Genomic DNA, 16,450 nt, shown 5'->3' with positions numbered 1-16,450 from the left:
CAGTAAGCTGATAAAATGAAGTACGTGCCTTCAACATCATTTACAATTGCCATCTTGCACCAAAACAATAGTCGATAGCAAAAGTATGATGCAAAAAGTAATTTAGTAGAAGACGGGGATTCCGGTCAATTTCACCTAAGAGGTCAAGAGTATAACCGTAAGGATTTACGCTCAAAAGAATCCCCCTGATAAGGAAAGAGACGAGCAACAAGGAAGAAAATATGACAACTGTTATAGAAAAAAAATGCTTAAGAGAATATATCCAGCAAAAGTAATTAACTAAGGCCAAAAAAAGCATTATGAAGGTCGCCCATATCATCTGTTGACAACAGCCCTTCCTATGATACTTGATTTCAAAATAACAAAAAACTAACTGATCTTTGAAAATTTACAGCCCTTCCTAGCTCTATTCACTCATTATATTTTTTAAAGTAAGTCAACCAGCATCTCCAAGTTTCTTATGTAGATCAAAGAACTTAATACATGAGTTTCTCTTTTCTAGTTTTTTTGTTTTTTGGACTACAAACTGATATAATATAAAGAAAATGTCCATTTTCAAACAAGAAATCAACCCCAGCAATAGCATTAAGCCTCTTTCACTATACAACTTCAAGCTTTCACTTCCCACTATTCAGTTTGAAATATCACCTCCTTACTGCTCTGGATAAACTTCAGAGCCAGACAGCTTCAGCTTTCTTTGATATTCTATTAGGAACTTGGATTTACTAGTCTAAAATTAGTTCTGGGGAATGGAAAAGTTATATCTGCTCTATCTCCAGTGAGCTTCAGATTGCAAATGCGGTTTCTACAAGTTTCCCAGGTAGCGTTTGTCCTGAAACTCCCTTCTTCAATTCTTATAAACAAAATAGCACGTTAATTTAAAACTAGTAAACTCAACGTGAGATGTGATCAGAAATCATGATAGCCCACCATCGAAACTGAAGAGAGAATAGAAATGACTACCAATAGATATTGGTGGAAAAGGTTAAAAATGAAAAAGATGAAGAGGCAATGTTGGTGATTATATCTGAGTATATGCCTCTGTAACACCCTAGCCAGATGCCACATCGGCAAAACACGGGAGATATATAGTTGGTATAAGGAAGTTTTCCTTAAGACCCAATGAAGCATTTAAAACTGTGACCCTAGTCCAAAAACAAACTATATCAATATTCATTAGTGAGTTGGGTTATTGCATATGGCATCAAAGTCACTTCGTATCCAATCTTGGGCAATGGATGGTGAACAGTGGAGCAAACCTCAGAGTATTAATTGAGCCTAGGCAAATCCTACATCATTGAGGACTTAGTGGGGGCAAACCTCAACTATGATGCAGAATCGCTTAAAAAAAGGTGTAACAGTCCAAGAAAATCCTACACCAACAAAATACGAGAGAGATGCTAGTATATATTGGTTTTCACTCGCGAGGGATTAACTATGTTTTCCCAAGTAAAATTCAAGCCCAAATATAATGCAACTTCAAATTTACATACTCATTTTTTCAACTTCAACCAAAAATATTTTTCATGACTACAATAGTTTGGACATGTAAAGAGAAGATGTACATATGCCCCGGTGAGGAGGTGCAAGAGGTTGAATATATTGGGTACCAGGAGACGTAGAGGTAGGGTTAGGCCAAAAAAGTAATGGGAAGAAGTGATTGGACAGGATATGGTGCAGCTCCAAATTACTGATGCCATGACCTAGAAAGGAGGGTGTGGAGGCCACATATTAGGGTAGAAGATTAATAGGTAAGGAGTGTTTTGAGGGGTAGCCATATTCTTATGGTGTCTTCCTTTTGCTCCCACCATCGCTTTTGTTGATTATGTTTTGGTTATTACATTATTTTGGCGTTGTTATCGTTCCTGGTTAGTTGATTTGTTTTTTCACTACTGTTTTCCTTTTTCATACCAATTTTGATATGTTATACTTGAGCTAATGGCCCTAAGAAAACAAACTCTTCTTTACCTCCACGAGGTAGGGGTATGGTCCCTCCCTAGACCCCACACTGGTGGGATTTCACTTGGTATGTTGTTGTTGACCAAATATTATCCAAACGGGCACTTAAGCTAGAAACACTATATGCTTGCTTAATGCTTGGATTGTGAGTTCATACCGTATTGTATTGTTAAATCTACTGTTATTTAACAATCAGAAGACTCATTTTACGTAACAACTAATTTGGTGTCATTAGATTCCTGCAATAGTTCTATGTCACATTTGGCGCTTACTATTATATAAAAAATCTCATCTTATCCCTTACATTACTTTATAATATCATTTACCATATTTTGTCTTCCTCATATTTCTCCCCACCTTTTTCATCAGCACTCCTCCTTGCTACGATATAGGTACTCCTTTCCAAATTCTTGTTAATGATTATCCTTCTTTTTTTTCAGTTTTGAATTGTTCATAAATACAGTATTTAAAGTGATGAAGGCATTTTAATAAACTTAGCAGCTATTGTACAAGTACAATATAGTCAAACCAAACAAGAAAAATGTTATGAAATGACAACAGAAAATACAACCTATCCAAACATTATTTTAACAACACAATACAATATAATATGATGCATTATAAAATACTCCCTGTCCCTAATTACTAGTCCACTTTTGAAATGGCACATCTATTAAAAAATAATAATTGACACAGTGACTTTACCATTTTACCCCTATTAATTATGATGAAGTGGGTGAATTAAAAATTTAAGCTTTACAAAAAGTTCTACCATTTTCAATACTCCCTCCGTCTCATTTATGTGGCAACATTTGACCGGGCATGGAGTTTAAGAAATAAATGAAGACTTAGAAATGTTTACCAAATTGCCCTTCAAAAGTAGACTCACTTTCCTCTCACATCATGAATGTATTTGAGTATTATTTTTAAAATTAAGCGGGACCAACAAGGGTAAAAAAGAAATTATACCTTTAAATACTTACCACATAAGGAAATGTGACATTATTTTTGGGACTGACCAAAAAGGAAATGGTGTCACATAAAATGGGGACGTAGGGAGTAATTAATTGAGGGTATAATAGGTAAAAATATTGCCCTTTCTTAATTTGTCAAAATAGATAAGTAATTAGGGACAACTAAAAAAGGCAAAGTGGACAAGTAATTAGGGACAGAAGGAGTAATACATTAAGAAACCATCGGAAATAATGACTCAACAGCATGTAGAAGAAAGCTCACCTGAAGTAGCTCCAGGGACAAAATACGTGTCTTAACAGTAACTTCATCGTTGTCTTCCTTTATGCCCATCTGCAAACGCACTTCTATTAACATAAAATTCACAGATTTCCTAAACCTTACATCTATGACCAGTCATGCATACCTTGCAAAGGGTTCGGAAAAGAAGTAAGGCATCATGCTCTCCAGGACTCATGCTTTCAAGCTCAATTCCTCTGGTTAAAGTTACAAATTGTCACGAGATTTGAAAATTGTAGGTAAACATCACAATAAAACAAGTTCTCTTTACGAGAATCATTTCCTCAACTGTGAAACCATACTTTGTGACCTTTTCACCATCTCCAAGATGCACAGCCTTCTCAAGAGCAGCTTCTAAACCCTGTATTCCAAGGAATGGTCATAATAGGTACATATCATAAGCTTTTACATGACAATACCATAATCATGTTAGTAATAGTAAATTTCAGGTATGTACACCTTGATATCAGCCCCACCAACAAAACTCTGAAGTTCCTCAACTGATGCAACAGATGCATCTTTAGCCTGAACAACGTTAGGTGCATCTCCCCCTTCTGTTATTTCTTTATATTCCGGATCATTATGTGAAACTTCCTCAACCTTTACGTTTGGTCCATTAGTATCAGTAGTTTCTTGGTGTGCAACAGATCCATGTGATCTAGAACCCTGATTTGCAAGAAGCTATTAAGGGTCTATAAAGTAGAATCCACTATTCCCCCCTCTACCATCTCAACGAAGAAACGAAAAACTTTGTTCATCCACTATTATTCACATACCAGATCATTTTCCATCCGTCTGAATATAATACTAAGCATTTGTGTCAACATGGCCTTTGATGTTGCTTGGTTTATAGGACTTTTGCTAAACATCCAAACAAATTGCTATTAGCTTCATTTGATATATAAAATAATCATCTTCAAACAAAGGATTACACCAATACCTGTTAAGAGCAATATTGTAACAGACCCTGATAACTCCGAGCAACGATTCCCCATGAACTGCATTTTGGACAAACCATACAGAAAAATTGTTTAAGGACTCCTGTTTGCCACTTGCAGAAAATCCTATTCATACCAACTTTAATTCAAATAAGCAATAAATGTTCAATGTTACATGCAATATCTTTAAAAAGGTGGACACATTAAGGTACCCCAAGATGTTGTACTTCGTCATTTACATTGGACAATGTTGCCAAAATGCCTGTTCGAGACTTAAGCCATAAAACTACTTAGCACAGATCGGGATCTTTGTTTGCTTAGGCAGCACTTAAGTACAATTACCAAGGCACTTAGGCATAGAATTCAATGCTCACGGAGTGTGTCTTTGAGAGGGGAAAAGGAAATTAGGCACTGATCTGAAGTCTGAACTTAAAACAGTGTTTTTTCATTTGAACCAGAAATTCAAAATGGTTAAATTCAATTGAAATGATTTTTACTTCATATATTCACTTGATTTTTTTTCATTTTTTTGGTCTATATAATTGTTGTTAGTGTATATTGCTAATTTTTTTGCATTACATAGTAATTTTTTCTATATTGTTCAAACTCTTCAAAATTCTTGCCGCACCCCGGTGTTATCAAAGGCAAAAAAGCTCTAAGGTTTGTTGGGGCTTTAAGCACAAATGAAGCATGAACTTTAATGAAAAGAGGTGCAAAGGGAGAAAAAATACAAATATATATGTTTAGTCCAAGACTAATAATAACTTTTTTTGAGAAAGAAACATAATTGTAATAAGACTAATAATAATAATAATAATAACTATAAATGTTACCTTTCTCACAAAAAAAAAGGATTACAATAACTATAAACATGAATTTATTTTTTTTTAAACTGGTAACCGTAACTATAAACATGAATGGGAAGTATATGAACAAAGAAATTGAAAACAAAGATTAAGATAAAGTGAAATATCAAGTATTTAGGGACACCTATTTAGAAGAGGCTCATTGGTAAGGAAAAAAATGCCTAGAACCTTGATAACAACACTGAAGCACACATATAAAGCGAGACAAAACGCGTTGAGCGTTTTGAGCCTCGCCTCAGGACTTATGGACACTTTAAGCGCATCTTTGACAATATTGTTGCAACCATGTCGACTCGATGTGCGTGTGGGTGTGGGATCCACATCAGATTTGTTCAACTTACCTTGGTTGCTTTGACTACATCTATAACCGAGAAGTATAGATTGTCCGAGTGTTTAGACTGATTTTTTTATTTATGTCATGTATATATATTTATTTATTTTTTGATAAGGTAAAGGTTTATTGACAAAGTACCAAGAAGGTACCAAAACCAAAAGTTAATGTCATGTATGTATATATATATATATAGTTATACAAAAGTATGAGGATATTTTGCTATTACATATATCTTGTGAATAACACATTATGTGTTTATAAAGAATTAAACTTTACTAGGTTTAGTTCAATATTTTAATTAATTGTGATGTATACTTCATATGTTGGAATATGCACTTGTTGGTTGTATACTAGCACCAGTACCTGCACTCGGACCCATAACCCCAAATCCTAAAACATAAGTGACTGAAGAATTCGACATTTAAATCAGCACAGATATCAAATACCCACCCAAGTTCGAGCAACTTAGCTTATTTTACTATGCACTTATGTACAGTAAACTGCACATTTCAATTTTGTTTGTGCTTAATGTCCAAGCAGACACTTGAGTGTTTCAATGTTATCTCTCAATTGACTACATTGTGTTGGACCTGCTTGACTATGTAAGCTAAACGAATTTAACTATAGATGGATAATTGAGTGATGTTGGCAATACACTTGAAATTATGTGTTAACTATACACAGTTTAAATGAGTGATAGTTAACAATACACTTGAAATTTTGTCATCAAAAAACAAGACAATTGAAATTATGCTCCATTCATCCAAACTTAATAGTCCTATAGTTTGATCTAGCGCAGGGAATAAGAAAAGAGTGAAATGTTAGTTAAGTATTTGTTAGGAGAATATATGAGGCTATTAATGAACTCTAAAATTTTTGAACTGAAACGGGTCAAAAGTACCCTTAAACTATGTGAAATGAACAAAAATGCCCTCCATCCATAATTTGGTCCAAAGATGTCTGTGCCATCCAAGCAAGTCCCAAGCGAGAGGTCAAAATCTGGCAAGCAGAAAACTGACCCTGCTGTTTGCAAGTACAGTACCCTTCATATGTCTTTTTCAGTGAAAACCAATCCCCCACCAGTCCATACAAAACTATTCCGACCAGACCCCATCCTTTTCTTACCATTTTCAAGGTCACCAAAATCACTTTTCTGGCCATCGAGTCATTGACCTTGCCAGAATCACATAGGGAAGGTGAACACTGCCCTCGAACCCTTCTATCTTTCAAACAAGGCTCATTCTTAGAGGTGAAATCACACCCATCAAATTCTTCCCTTTTGCTGGCTGGTTGCGAGTATGAGTTGAATGCTTTGTTAGGGTTTCTTCGGTTTGACCCAGTCCATTTAGCCGTTTCTCTATATTGAACTGGTCCTGATTCATTTTTCTACCCTTTCTCAGTTAACCAAGGGTAAAGTAATCCTTCTGCCCTCTTATTTCTATTTTTGTCGGTCACCAATTTGAAATATCCTTCATCTTCCCAGCTCCGTCATTCCATAGGGAAGGTGAACACTGCCCTCGAACCCTTCTATCTTTCAAACAAGGCTCATTCTTAGAGGTATTACAATGGTAGAGGTATTCCAAGCCCCTTGATATGAAATCACACCCATCGAATTCTTCCCTTTTGCTGGCTGGTTGCGAGTATGAGTTGAATGCTTTGTTAGGGTTTCTTCGGTTTGACCCAGTCCATTTAGCCGTTTCTCTGCTATTGAACTGGTACTGATTCTTTTTTCTACCCTTTCTCAGTTAACCAAGGGTAAAGTAATCCTTTTGCCCTCTTATTTCTATTTTTGTCGGTCACCAATTTGAAATCTCCTTCATTTCCCAGCTCCGTCATTCCATAAATGGCAAAGGACCTATTTTTTACTAGGCCAGACTCTCCTCATCAAATCTCCCTCCCTTCTATCTTCCCCCCTCCTCCTTCCTATTCCTTCCCCCTCTCCCTTCTTCGTTTCCCCTCCTCTGCCCAAAATTCTCCAACACTTTTAAGGAAGAATCATGGGTATAGCCGGACCCTAAAACTCCTACATCCATCCTCAGAGATGATTGAAATTGGAATTTTTCCCTCATTTTTAACATACACCTTAGCTCTTGACATATTACTCATACAACACCTCACATCCACGGAACTGCGGCCAAAAATCTTCCGCCTTCTTCAAAAAGTTCACACACCATATGTGAATCAGAACTCCTAACAGTTTTGATCGCATCATACCCCTCTCCAGCCCTTCTCTTTACACAACCAGAGTTGTCATGCCATCTGTCCGGCCTCTCCACCTATGTACCTCCTCAAACACCATCGCAGCTTCTAGTTTTTATGTGAAGGAAATTGCTTGATCCTTGAAGAGTTTTTTCAATACAAAGTATTGATTGATCGTCATTAGGACAGTTCATGATTCATATGCTTAGTCAGAAGGAATGATCCAATGGAATTCATGGATTTACCTAGGTCAGTTTATGGGCTAATCAATGAAGGATTTTTATAGTCGAAAAACATTGGAAAGAGTAGTGCAAGAAAAATCATATTAAAAGATCAAATCATTGGACGCTCCAAAAAAGATAAGGTGCTTGAAAAAGGTCTAAGTAGTTCAATAGGAGGATCACTATGATTATAACCCTTTCTAAGTTTACCACCGACAAAAATGATGTCATTAGGATACAAAGGAGTGTAAAATAATACTCCTCCATCTTATTTCATATGACGAATTTTGACAGAGTTTAAGATGTTAATTTGACCTACATATATTTTATACGTAACGGTGAAAGAAAATTTTAAAACAAAAATTGAATAAGCACATCACATCCAAGCTAGATTTTACTTACTAAATAAAGCTAAATTATCAAAAGTTGTGAAAATTGAAGTGAAACTATTAGTAGTGAATGGTGTCATAAAAAAATATGGGACAGTGCAAATTTCAAAGATAATGGGACTAAGGTAGTCCTAGTTTTCAAAAGTTGGACATCTACATATATAAAATGAACCAGTTGAGGAATCTGGAACAAAGTCAAGATAGAAAGAGGGTAAAGACATAAAGTAACTTGGGACAAGTCTCAAGAGTAACAAAAGGTGAAGAAATGAATCTCTTTCAAAAGTTGCATACCTCTAAACTTGGCGGATGCTACAGCGGTAAGAAGTACCTTCAGAACCTGAAGAGTCGTACTGCATAGAAATCCTCAAGAGATTTATCATTCAAGAAATATTAAGTTAAAATATATATTAAATAAAAGAGGCACATAGTTAACAGGAGCAAACGATTTGTTGATAACTTAAAAGGAAATATACATAAGAAAAAGTCAAAAAAGGGAGGTTTCTACCTATCGGTAGACAAATTATCCACACAGCCACAGACCCTGTTCAGGATGTCTGTAAACAGCGTCACATTTTCCCCACCATCTAAGCCAAGATCTCCCTCTAGATGGTCGTAGGCAATCAGTTTCTGCAGATATACAGAGAAAGTTATCACTGATTTTTGGATACGCTTTTTGAGAATCTCTGAGCACCCGAAAGAATGTTCTTAGATATTCAATCTATGAAATATACGAAGATACCTGTTTTATCAATATGAAACAGTTGGCATATTCACTTGAGTGAATGATGTAAAAAAACAGGTACCAGAAAGACTGGTATAAATGACTCAGCTTTGAGGATAGCAACAAATAAATAGAGCAAATGAGGTTCATGATGCATGTATAAATGAAATTAAATAGCTGTAATTCAATAGTAATCAGTCCCCTCCCCCTTGTTAAGCTCCATTGCACCTACCCAGGTTTATAACCTGGATGATGGCGAGGAATTTCTAAAGAAGGAAGAAACTAATGATGCCTAACATAAATAACAAAGAAAAATAAATTTTCAAGTGTCCAGCCCCAAAAGAATGCTAAAGTACAGCAGCAAGAACCTACATGAAGACAATCCAAAGCAAGCTCCATGATCTTTCCATTCTTCGTCTCAAAAGCCAGCCGAAGTGGATTTAGCACGAGTTCTGCCTGTGCTTGGCTTAAAGTATTGCCTGCTTGAGCTAAAGCTGTCACTATAGTTCCACTTTGGTTTGATGGCCTGCTTATCTGTTCTGCACCCTCACCACTAGGCAAAGCAGTAGTTGAGTCAACTGGTGCTGCTTCATTTCCCGAGACTCCAGTGTCAGTAGAACTGCATGAGAGGTGATTCCCTGAGTAAATTAATATGACATATAGAGTAGGAAAAGTCAACGGAAAAAAAATAGAACTAGAGGTTCAGCCCAGTCAACTAATGGATTAGAAACAATATCCAAAATCGAACTACTTTTGACTGTAATCTCATTTCTACCAAAAAATCATATAGCATTCTGATCAGTAGAGTACCCATAGCTCAGAGTGTAGCCAATAAAATCTGGTCGAAGCTATAATTTTCAATGGCATGAAATTTGAACAGAACAAAAGATATATGCCCTGAGCTAATAATAGGAGGAAACTGAAGAAAGTCAAGAAACAATAAAGTTGAAGATTGGAAGATAAAGTATATAAGAGCAAACAATGTGATAGTGCCTACCTCTGATCTACAGCTGAAGATGTTGCAGCATCACTCTCAGTGGATAAGCTTTGCTGACTAGATGCTTTTGAATTGTCTGTAGAGCAGACAAAACCGGAATACACAGTAAATCAGAAGAATCACTTCATTTAACAAGGGACAGAAGCAAAAAAGATGTTCCAAAACAAGAAGCAGTTCAATAACTTTTTTTCAAAAATTGTTCTACTAGCATGAAGAAGTAATGGTTACAAAAGAAGTATTGTTAGCTACAATACATTTGTCTATGCTAGAAAAGGAGCTAACAGTGTCCATAAGGGACAATGGCTGAAGAAAAAAAATGGGAGGCAATGCTAACAAAATCCAGAAACTGTTCAGCAAATTTACAGAGGGAAGTTCAATGACACATTTAACACTAAGAGACGCAATAGAATCAGATCCACACAAGCATAGAAATACACAAGACAAATGAAACAAAAACAATATTGAATTTCAATATATGGTCTATTTATGATCTTATAAGAGCCTAGGGTGATTCAACGCCATCCATTTGGAAAATTTTATCCCCCCATAAACTAGCTTTCGAGACATTGAACCTCACTCGAGTCAATAGACTACCTGCTCAAAATTATATATCATTTGTAACAAACACTCCCAGCATCCAGATACATAATCAAACTATCACTTCCTCTATACAGTAGACTAAGTCGAAAGGAACATTGGTAGCGTCAGCCGACAAATCTAATATAAAGTATTGTCTTTCTGAAAGTTATTAGTATCGCAAACAAATTTCACATGGATCATATGACAATTAATATTCATGTAATCATAAAATATCCGAAGACACTACAAATTAAAGTCAACATGTATCATGTTTAAAGCATATCCTTCTTTTCTTGTTGTTGTACATCTACATCTTAGACGGGGTAAAATTCCTCCGCGTTTGTCAACAACAGTACAACTTTCCTACTTATGCAAGAGCTTTGAGAAGGTTGATGAAGGCTCTCCATGAAATACCCGCATTTTTTGTTTGACCAGTTTATGTTACCAAAGTTCCTTACTAAGAGGATCTCGCAAACTTTTTTTACAGTTCTCATATAACTCTTAATATTGACGTGATCCTAAATTTTTCTCAAGACACTTCAAATCCATGTCATGTCAAGCCTACGGAAGACGAAAGAAAAAATTACGGTCAGATGCCTATGGGCATCTAGTTAACAAATTTTGGCCAGTTGTTATTTTACTACCCGCTGTTAGGCCAATTTATGTATCTATATCTTGAAATTCTTTTCATTCAAGTTTCAAACCCAATCTGTCTCTCTCTCCCTCTCTCTCTTTATATATATACACACACACACACACACCTACCTTCATTTAATGACAAGAAAACCAAGTCTCTCTACGTTCATCAATCACTGTTGCTAGCCAGAATCAATTGTTGCGTTCAGATCTTCTATTTGCTAAGGCGTTTTCTCTTTAATATTGGAAAACATCTTGGAATTTTTTATTTTTTTTTTATGAATAGGGAAACCTGCAGCCGCTATACTTAGAAAAAAACACACATCTTTGTTTCTTTTCCACAAATGATTGTTAATCCATATCTTTAGTCATTAACTTGTTCTTTTCTCCTTTCTGGTTTCCGTCTGTAACAATAAAATAAATCCAATTAATAATTATTTTGTAGAATGGAAAACCTTGCCAATTTTACGTAATCATTCACCACTCATCCAAGATCTGGAAATCTAGCTTGGGAAATATAGATTTGTAGCGACTGAAACTCATTTGAATCGATTCAAGCAGCTGAAAAACTGATGAAGAAGACGACTTGTTTAACCTTTGATTTTCTATATAACAACGTGGATACATTGTTTATACATAGTTATACACAGGTTATTCATGGTTATATAGAACATATACATTATGATGCTCTTGATGATAATGATGATGACGTTTTAAACTGGAAAAAAAAATATATGTTAAAAGAACATAGGAAAAAATATGTGGTACTGTAAAAAAAGCCAACAATAAGATTAGCAACAAAAAATTGATAAGTAAGACTAGCAATAGCATTATGTTCTACAAATCCCTCTAGTTACATCGCGCATCAAACAGTACATATCTCCCAAAAGTACCAGTAAGATTAGCAACAATGACATTCCGCTCTACAATTTCCTCCACCTTCATTGAAAATCTAACAGGCTATACCCCCAAACACACCCATACCGTTGAACCACAAAGGAAGTAAAACAGTACTACTTTCTACAAGTCAAATCTACCGGCATATACTAGTTTTGAGGTTTTAGAGTTCTTTCTAGCCATATAATCCAACGTCGAGCCAAAGAAGCAGCATGTCTTAAAATTTTGCATTCCTTCCTTTTCATAGAAAAACAGAAGCAAGATGTAAATCATAATTTAATGGGGAATAAATCAGAATAGTTTCCCTAGTACTCTAGATAGCCTCATTCACAATCCATTCAAAGGAGCTGTTAGAATAGGTAGTTATGTCAAAACAGGGTTGGTGTTAGTGACAAGTGTAAATATGTAGTGTGGCCAATACTGGTAGTATGGATTGATTGTGTATACTTTATGAAAAGTAACCATAGAAAAACCCGAATTTAAAAAATATCTTCTGTTTTTTTTTTTTGGGGGGGGGGATTCCACCAGCAGAACTCCTAGTAACCATTCTATTTCGAGCCACTTCTAACAATTGCTAGCATCAAAAACATTTTAGGTTTATATTTCTAGTAATTTTTTGGTAATCCTTCCATCAAGTTCAACTCAGCATCCTGGCATGTCTTCAATCAATTCTCAACAACTGCTCTCATTTTTTTGGGGGGAAATAGTAAATCTTCATTTAGTTGATACCAGAGAACATTGAATAACAGATTCAAACGGTAACAATACCGATCAAACACTAGGACAGTAACAGGAACTAATTAACCATGATGGAAATCTAACTAAACCCAGTTACCACTTACATCAAAATAATCTAAAAGCAGTGGAAAATCTGACTCATCAAGTTTCCATTTGAGGCACCACCACCACCTTTGTAGCAAGATACAGTCATTATAACAGTCACAGCCATATCCACCTTCATTACTGCCACATCCATATCCTCCACCATGCCTTCCCCGCGGTAACCACTATATTCGTTGTTTCGCGGATTGAGTTCCTGTTCACCGTGATGTTACGACTGTCAAGGTTTTAGCCCATTCTTTACCTCGATAGTATCCCCCAATGGATTGATTATCCTTCCTTGAAGATAAGAAAGCTGAATTCTCTATGTCTACCAGTATCCTAGTCAATGATTATCTTTGATTAGAGTATTGTGCTGCATGGCGAAAGAGACTCCCGAGTTTTTGGTCAATGGTAGCCTATCTAGTATTCCACAACTATTCCACCAGCAAAAATCCTAGTAACCATTCTATTTTCCAGCCACTTCCAACAATTTTTAGCATCAAAAAAAATTTAGGTTTATATTTCTAGTAACTTTTTGGTAATCCTTCCCGCAAGTTCGATTCAGCATCCTGGCATGTCTTCAATCAATTCTCAACAATTGTTCTCATGTTTTTTTGAAAGTTGTAAATCTTCATTTAGTTGATTCCAGAGAACATTGAATTACACATTCATATGGTAACTATCCCGATCAAACACTAGGACAGTAAAAGGAATTAATAAACCTAATTGAACTTCAACCAAACCCAGTTCCCACATACTTTAAAACAATCAAAAAGGAGCGGAAAATCTAACTCATCCAGTTCCCATTTGAGGCACCACCACCACCTTTCTAGCGAGATACAGTTATTATAAGAGGCACCGACATATCCACCTTCGTGACTGCCACCTCCATATCCTCCACCATGCCTTCCTCGCGGTAACCACTATATTTGTTGCTTTGCAGGATTGAGTTCCATTCACTGTGATGTTACAACCGTCAAGGTTTTGGCCCATTCATCTCCTCGATAGTATCCCCAATGGATTGCTTATCCTTAAAGATAAAAAAGTCGAATTCTCTATGTCTACCAGTATCCTAGTCAATGAGTACTGTGCTGCATGGCGAAAGAGACTCCCAAGTGTTTGGTCAGTGGTAGCCTATCTGGTATTTCCATAACTACTCCACCAGCAAAAATCCTAGTAATTATTCTATTTCTAGCCACTTCCAACAATTTCTAGCATCAAAAACTTTCTAGGTTTATATTTCCAGTAACTTTTTGGTAATCCTTCCAGCAAGTTCGACTACGGATCCTGCCATGTCTTCAATCAATTCTCAACAATTGTTCTCATGTTTTTTTAAAAATTGTAAATCTTCATTTAGTTGATTCCAGAGAACATTGACTTACAGATTCATATAGTAACAATCCCAATCAAACACTAGGACAGTAACAGGAACTAATAAACCAGAATGGAACTTCAACCAAACTCAGTTCCCACATACTTCAAAAAGGAGCGGAAAATCTAACTCATCCAGTTCCCATTTGAGGCACCAACACCACCTTTCTAGCGAGATACAGTCATTATAACAGTCACCGCCATATCTACCTTCATGACTGCCACCTCCATATCCTCCACCATTCCTTCCCCGCGATAAACACTATATTTGTTGCTTCACAGGATTGAGTTCCTTTCACCGTATGTTACGACCGTCAAGGTGTTTTGGCGCATTCATCCCCTTGATAGTATCTTCTAGTGGATTGCTTATCCTTGAAGATAAGAAAACTGAATTCCCCATGTCTACCAGTATCCTAGTCAATGACTATCTTTGATTAGAGTATTGTGCTGCATAGCGAAAGAGCCTCCCAAGAGTTTGGTCAGTGGTAGCCTATCTGAGCCCACAGATGAAGGGCATGTATTTCACTTGTCATATCTTTAGAGAAACTAGGAAGAAGAAACCTAAAGGTGAAGTGAAGGGAAAGCTCTGATAATTTTCTGTATATCTTTTTATATATTACTTCAATTCTTCAGAATATCATTTTCAAAATTGATACTTTCTTCAATCTAAAACATGTTGGTTAGATTTGGAATTTCTGGTTCCAAGCACATGAGACTTCATAATTAAAGCGGCAGTATGATGTCTTACCAGAGTAGATGATGATGAGTTTTTTTAATAAAAGGAGCTTAACTAGTCATTTTCATCAATCGCTCAAACAATAATCATGTTGCTTGTGATTTTCGAACTTCCACTTTTGGACCTTAAGTTTTTTACTCGAGAACTTCTAACCATATTGAGATACTAAATTCTTCTATATTTTTACTCCCAATCGCTTTTGACAATCACATTTGTGACTTGATCATGATTAAACCATGACAACAAAGTAGATTGAGCTACGAATAATCAGATAATTGTTGTCCTCATATTGCTCTTCAGCTCTTCCCATGATACACTTGTAGTAAACAGAACCAACCAAGAGAAGCATTTCACTTTCAGGGGGGAAAACCTTTCTAAATAGTAGTGATTGCAGGCAGGGGAGAATTTAGAGGTAAAATATGAGACAAGTGAACCCATGATCCGCAAAACAAGATATTTCATGTATAGATTTATGTCTGTTGGCACCCATGCTACAAGAAGTATAAATAGTGTTCACCTAAATGACTAAGTAACAATTCTCACTTAATAAATATTTTTCCCACCACCCATGTTCTAAAAATACTAAATTGTTCCTCTCCATTTTCCATTTAATCACTCAAAGGCTTGAATCTACTTCCAAATTGAAACATGAATTTAAAAAAAAACTAAGATCTGAAATGAAATCAAGTAAAGCAAAGCAAATGAAGGTACGAACCAATATAGGATTGGATAGCTATCTGAAGAGCAGAATACTTCTTATTAGAACACTCTTTGAGCATTGATTCCAATGCTCGAGTGATGAAACCTCCCGCAGCACCGCCAGCCATTTTTGTTTGTGTTTTCGATCTTTAATCAAAAGGGTCGATTTGAAAGCATCAATGCAATCCCTGTAACACTGTAGAAAGAAGAATTGTTGAGATCTTGTTGAGAAAACTCAGAGATCTGAAAATGGAAGAAAGACGACGGGAAGGTGGGTTCAGACTTCAGAGTGCTACCACCTCCGGATCTGTTTATAAATTAACAAAAGTGAGAAAAAAGAACACAGATTCCGTGTATTTTACTCTCTTTGATTTATAGACTGATCCTTCCTTTCTTCTTTTGTAAGTTTTTTCACCAAGAACTTGATAATCCTCATATTAGTAAATTTTATTTTTTAAGAAGTATAAATATTTCTAAAAAAAAAAAAAAAATATATATATATATATATATATATATATAAGAGACCTTAGACCCGTCTATGTGGCGCCATCATAAATCAGGATTTCCTTTTAACTTATTTATTTTCAAAACTAGTCTTCCTGTCATGAAAAGTTGTGACTTTTATTAAAAATTGTGATTTTTATGAAAAGTTGTGACTTTTAAAACAAATTGAGATTTTTTATGAAACATTGCAACTTTTACGAAGAATTGCAACTTTAATGAAAAATTATGACTTTTATGAAAGATTGTGATTTGTCTAAAGAGTTGTGACATTTCCGATAAGGCACAATAAACATTTATTTCAGCTACCCTTTGTAGTCTATTAATGGAGGAA

At 35.7% G+C, this 16,450-nt stretch overlaps 1 protein-coding gene across 1 annotated transcript in view; it reads right to left on the bottom strand.

Moving 5' to 3' along the window:
• Positions 1-16,106, bottom strand: part of LOC101256162 (brefeldin A-inhibited guanine nucleotide-exchange protein 5) — a 38,043-nt gene extending 21,937 nt beyond the window's left edge. Inside the window, exons 1-11 of the mRNA XM_004252107.5 lie at positions 15,632-16,106; positions 9,876-9,951; positions 9,251-9,497; positions 8,663-8,784; positions 8,449-8,507; positions 4,151-4,208; positions 3,987-4,071; positions 3,670-3,876; positions 3,513-3,571; positions 3,338-3,407; positions 3,196-3,264 (exon numbers count right to left, since the gene is read on the bottom strand). Coding sequence (XP_004252155.2) covers positions 3,196-3,264; positions 3,338-3,407; positions 3,513-3,571; positions 3,670-3,876; positions 3,987-4,071; positions 4,151-4,208; positions 8,449-8,507; positions 8,663-8,784; positions 9,251-9,497; positions 9,876-9,951; positions 15,632-15,743 — 1,164 coding nt within the window. The 5' untranslated portion in view covers positions 15,744-16,106. The remainder of the gene's footprint in view (positions 1-3,195; positions 3,265-3,337; positions 3,408-3,512; positions 3,572-3,669; positions 3,877-3,986; positions 4,072-4,150; positions 4,209-8,448; positions 8,508-8,662; positions 8,785-9,250; positions 9,498-9,875; positions 9,952-15,631) is intronic.
• Between the last annotated feature and the right edge of the window lie 344 nt (positions 16,107-16,450).

Source organism: Solanum lycopersicum, chromosome 12 (assembly GCF_036512215.1).
Source record: "Solanum lycopersicum chromosome 12, SLM_r2.1".
Taxonomy (NCBI): domain Eukaryota; kingdom Viridiplantae; phylum Streptophyta; class Magnoliopsida; order Solanales; family Solanaceae; genus Solanum; species Solanum lycopersicum.
This window is presented reverse-complemented; position numbering and strand designations above follow the sequence as displayed.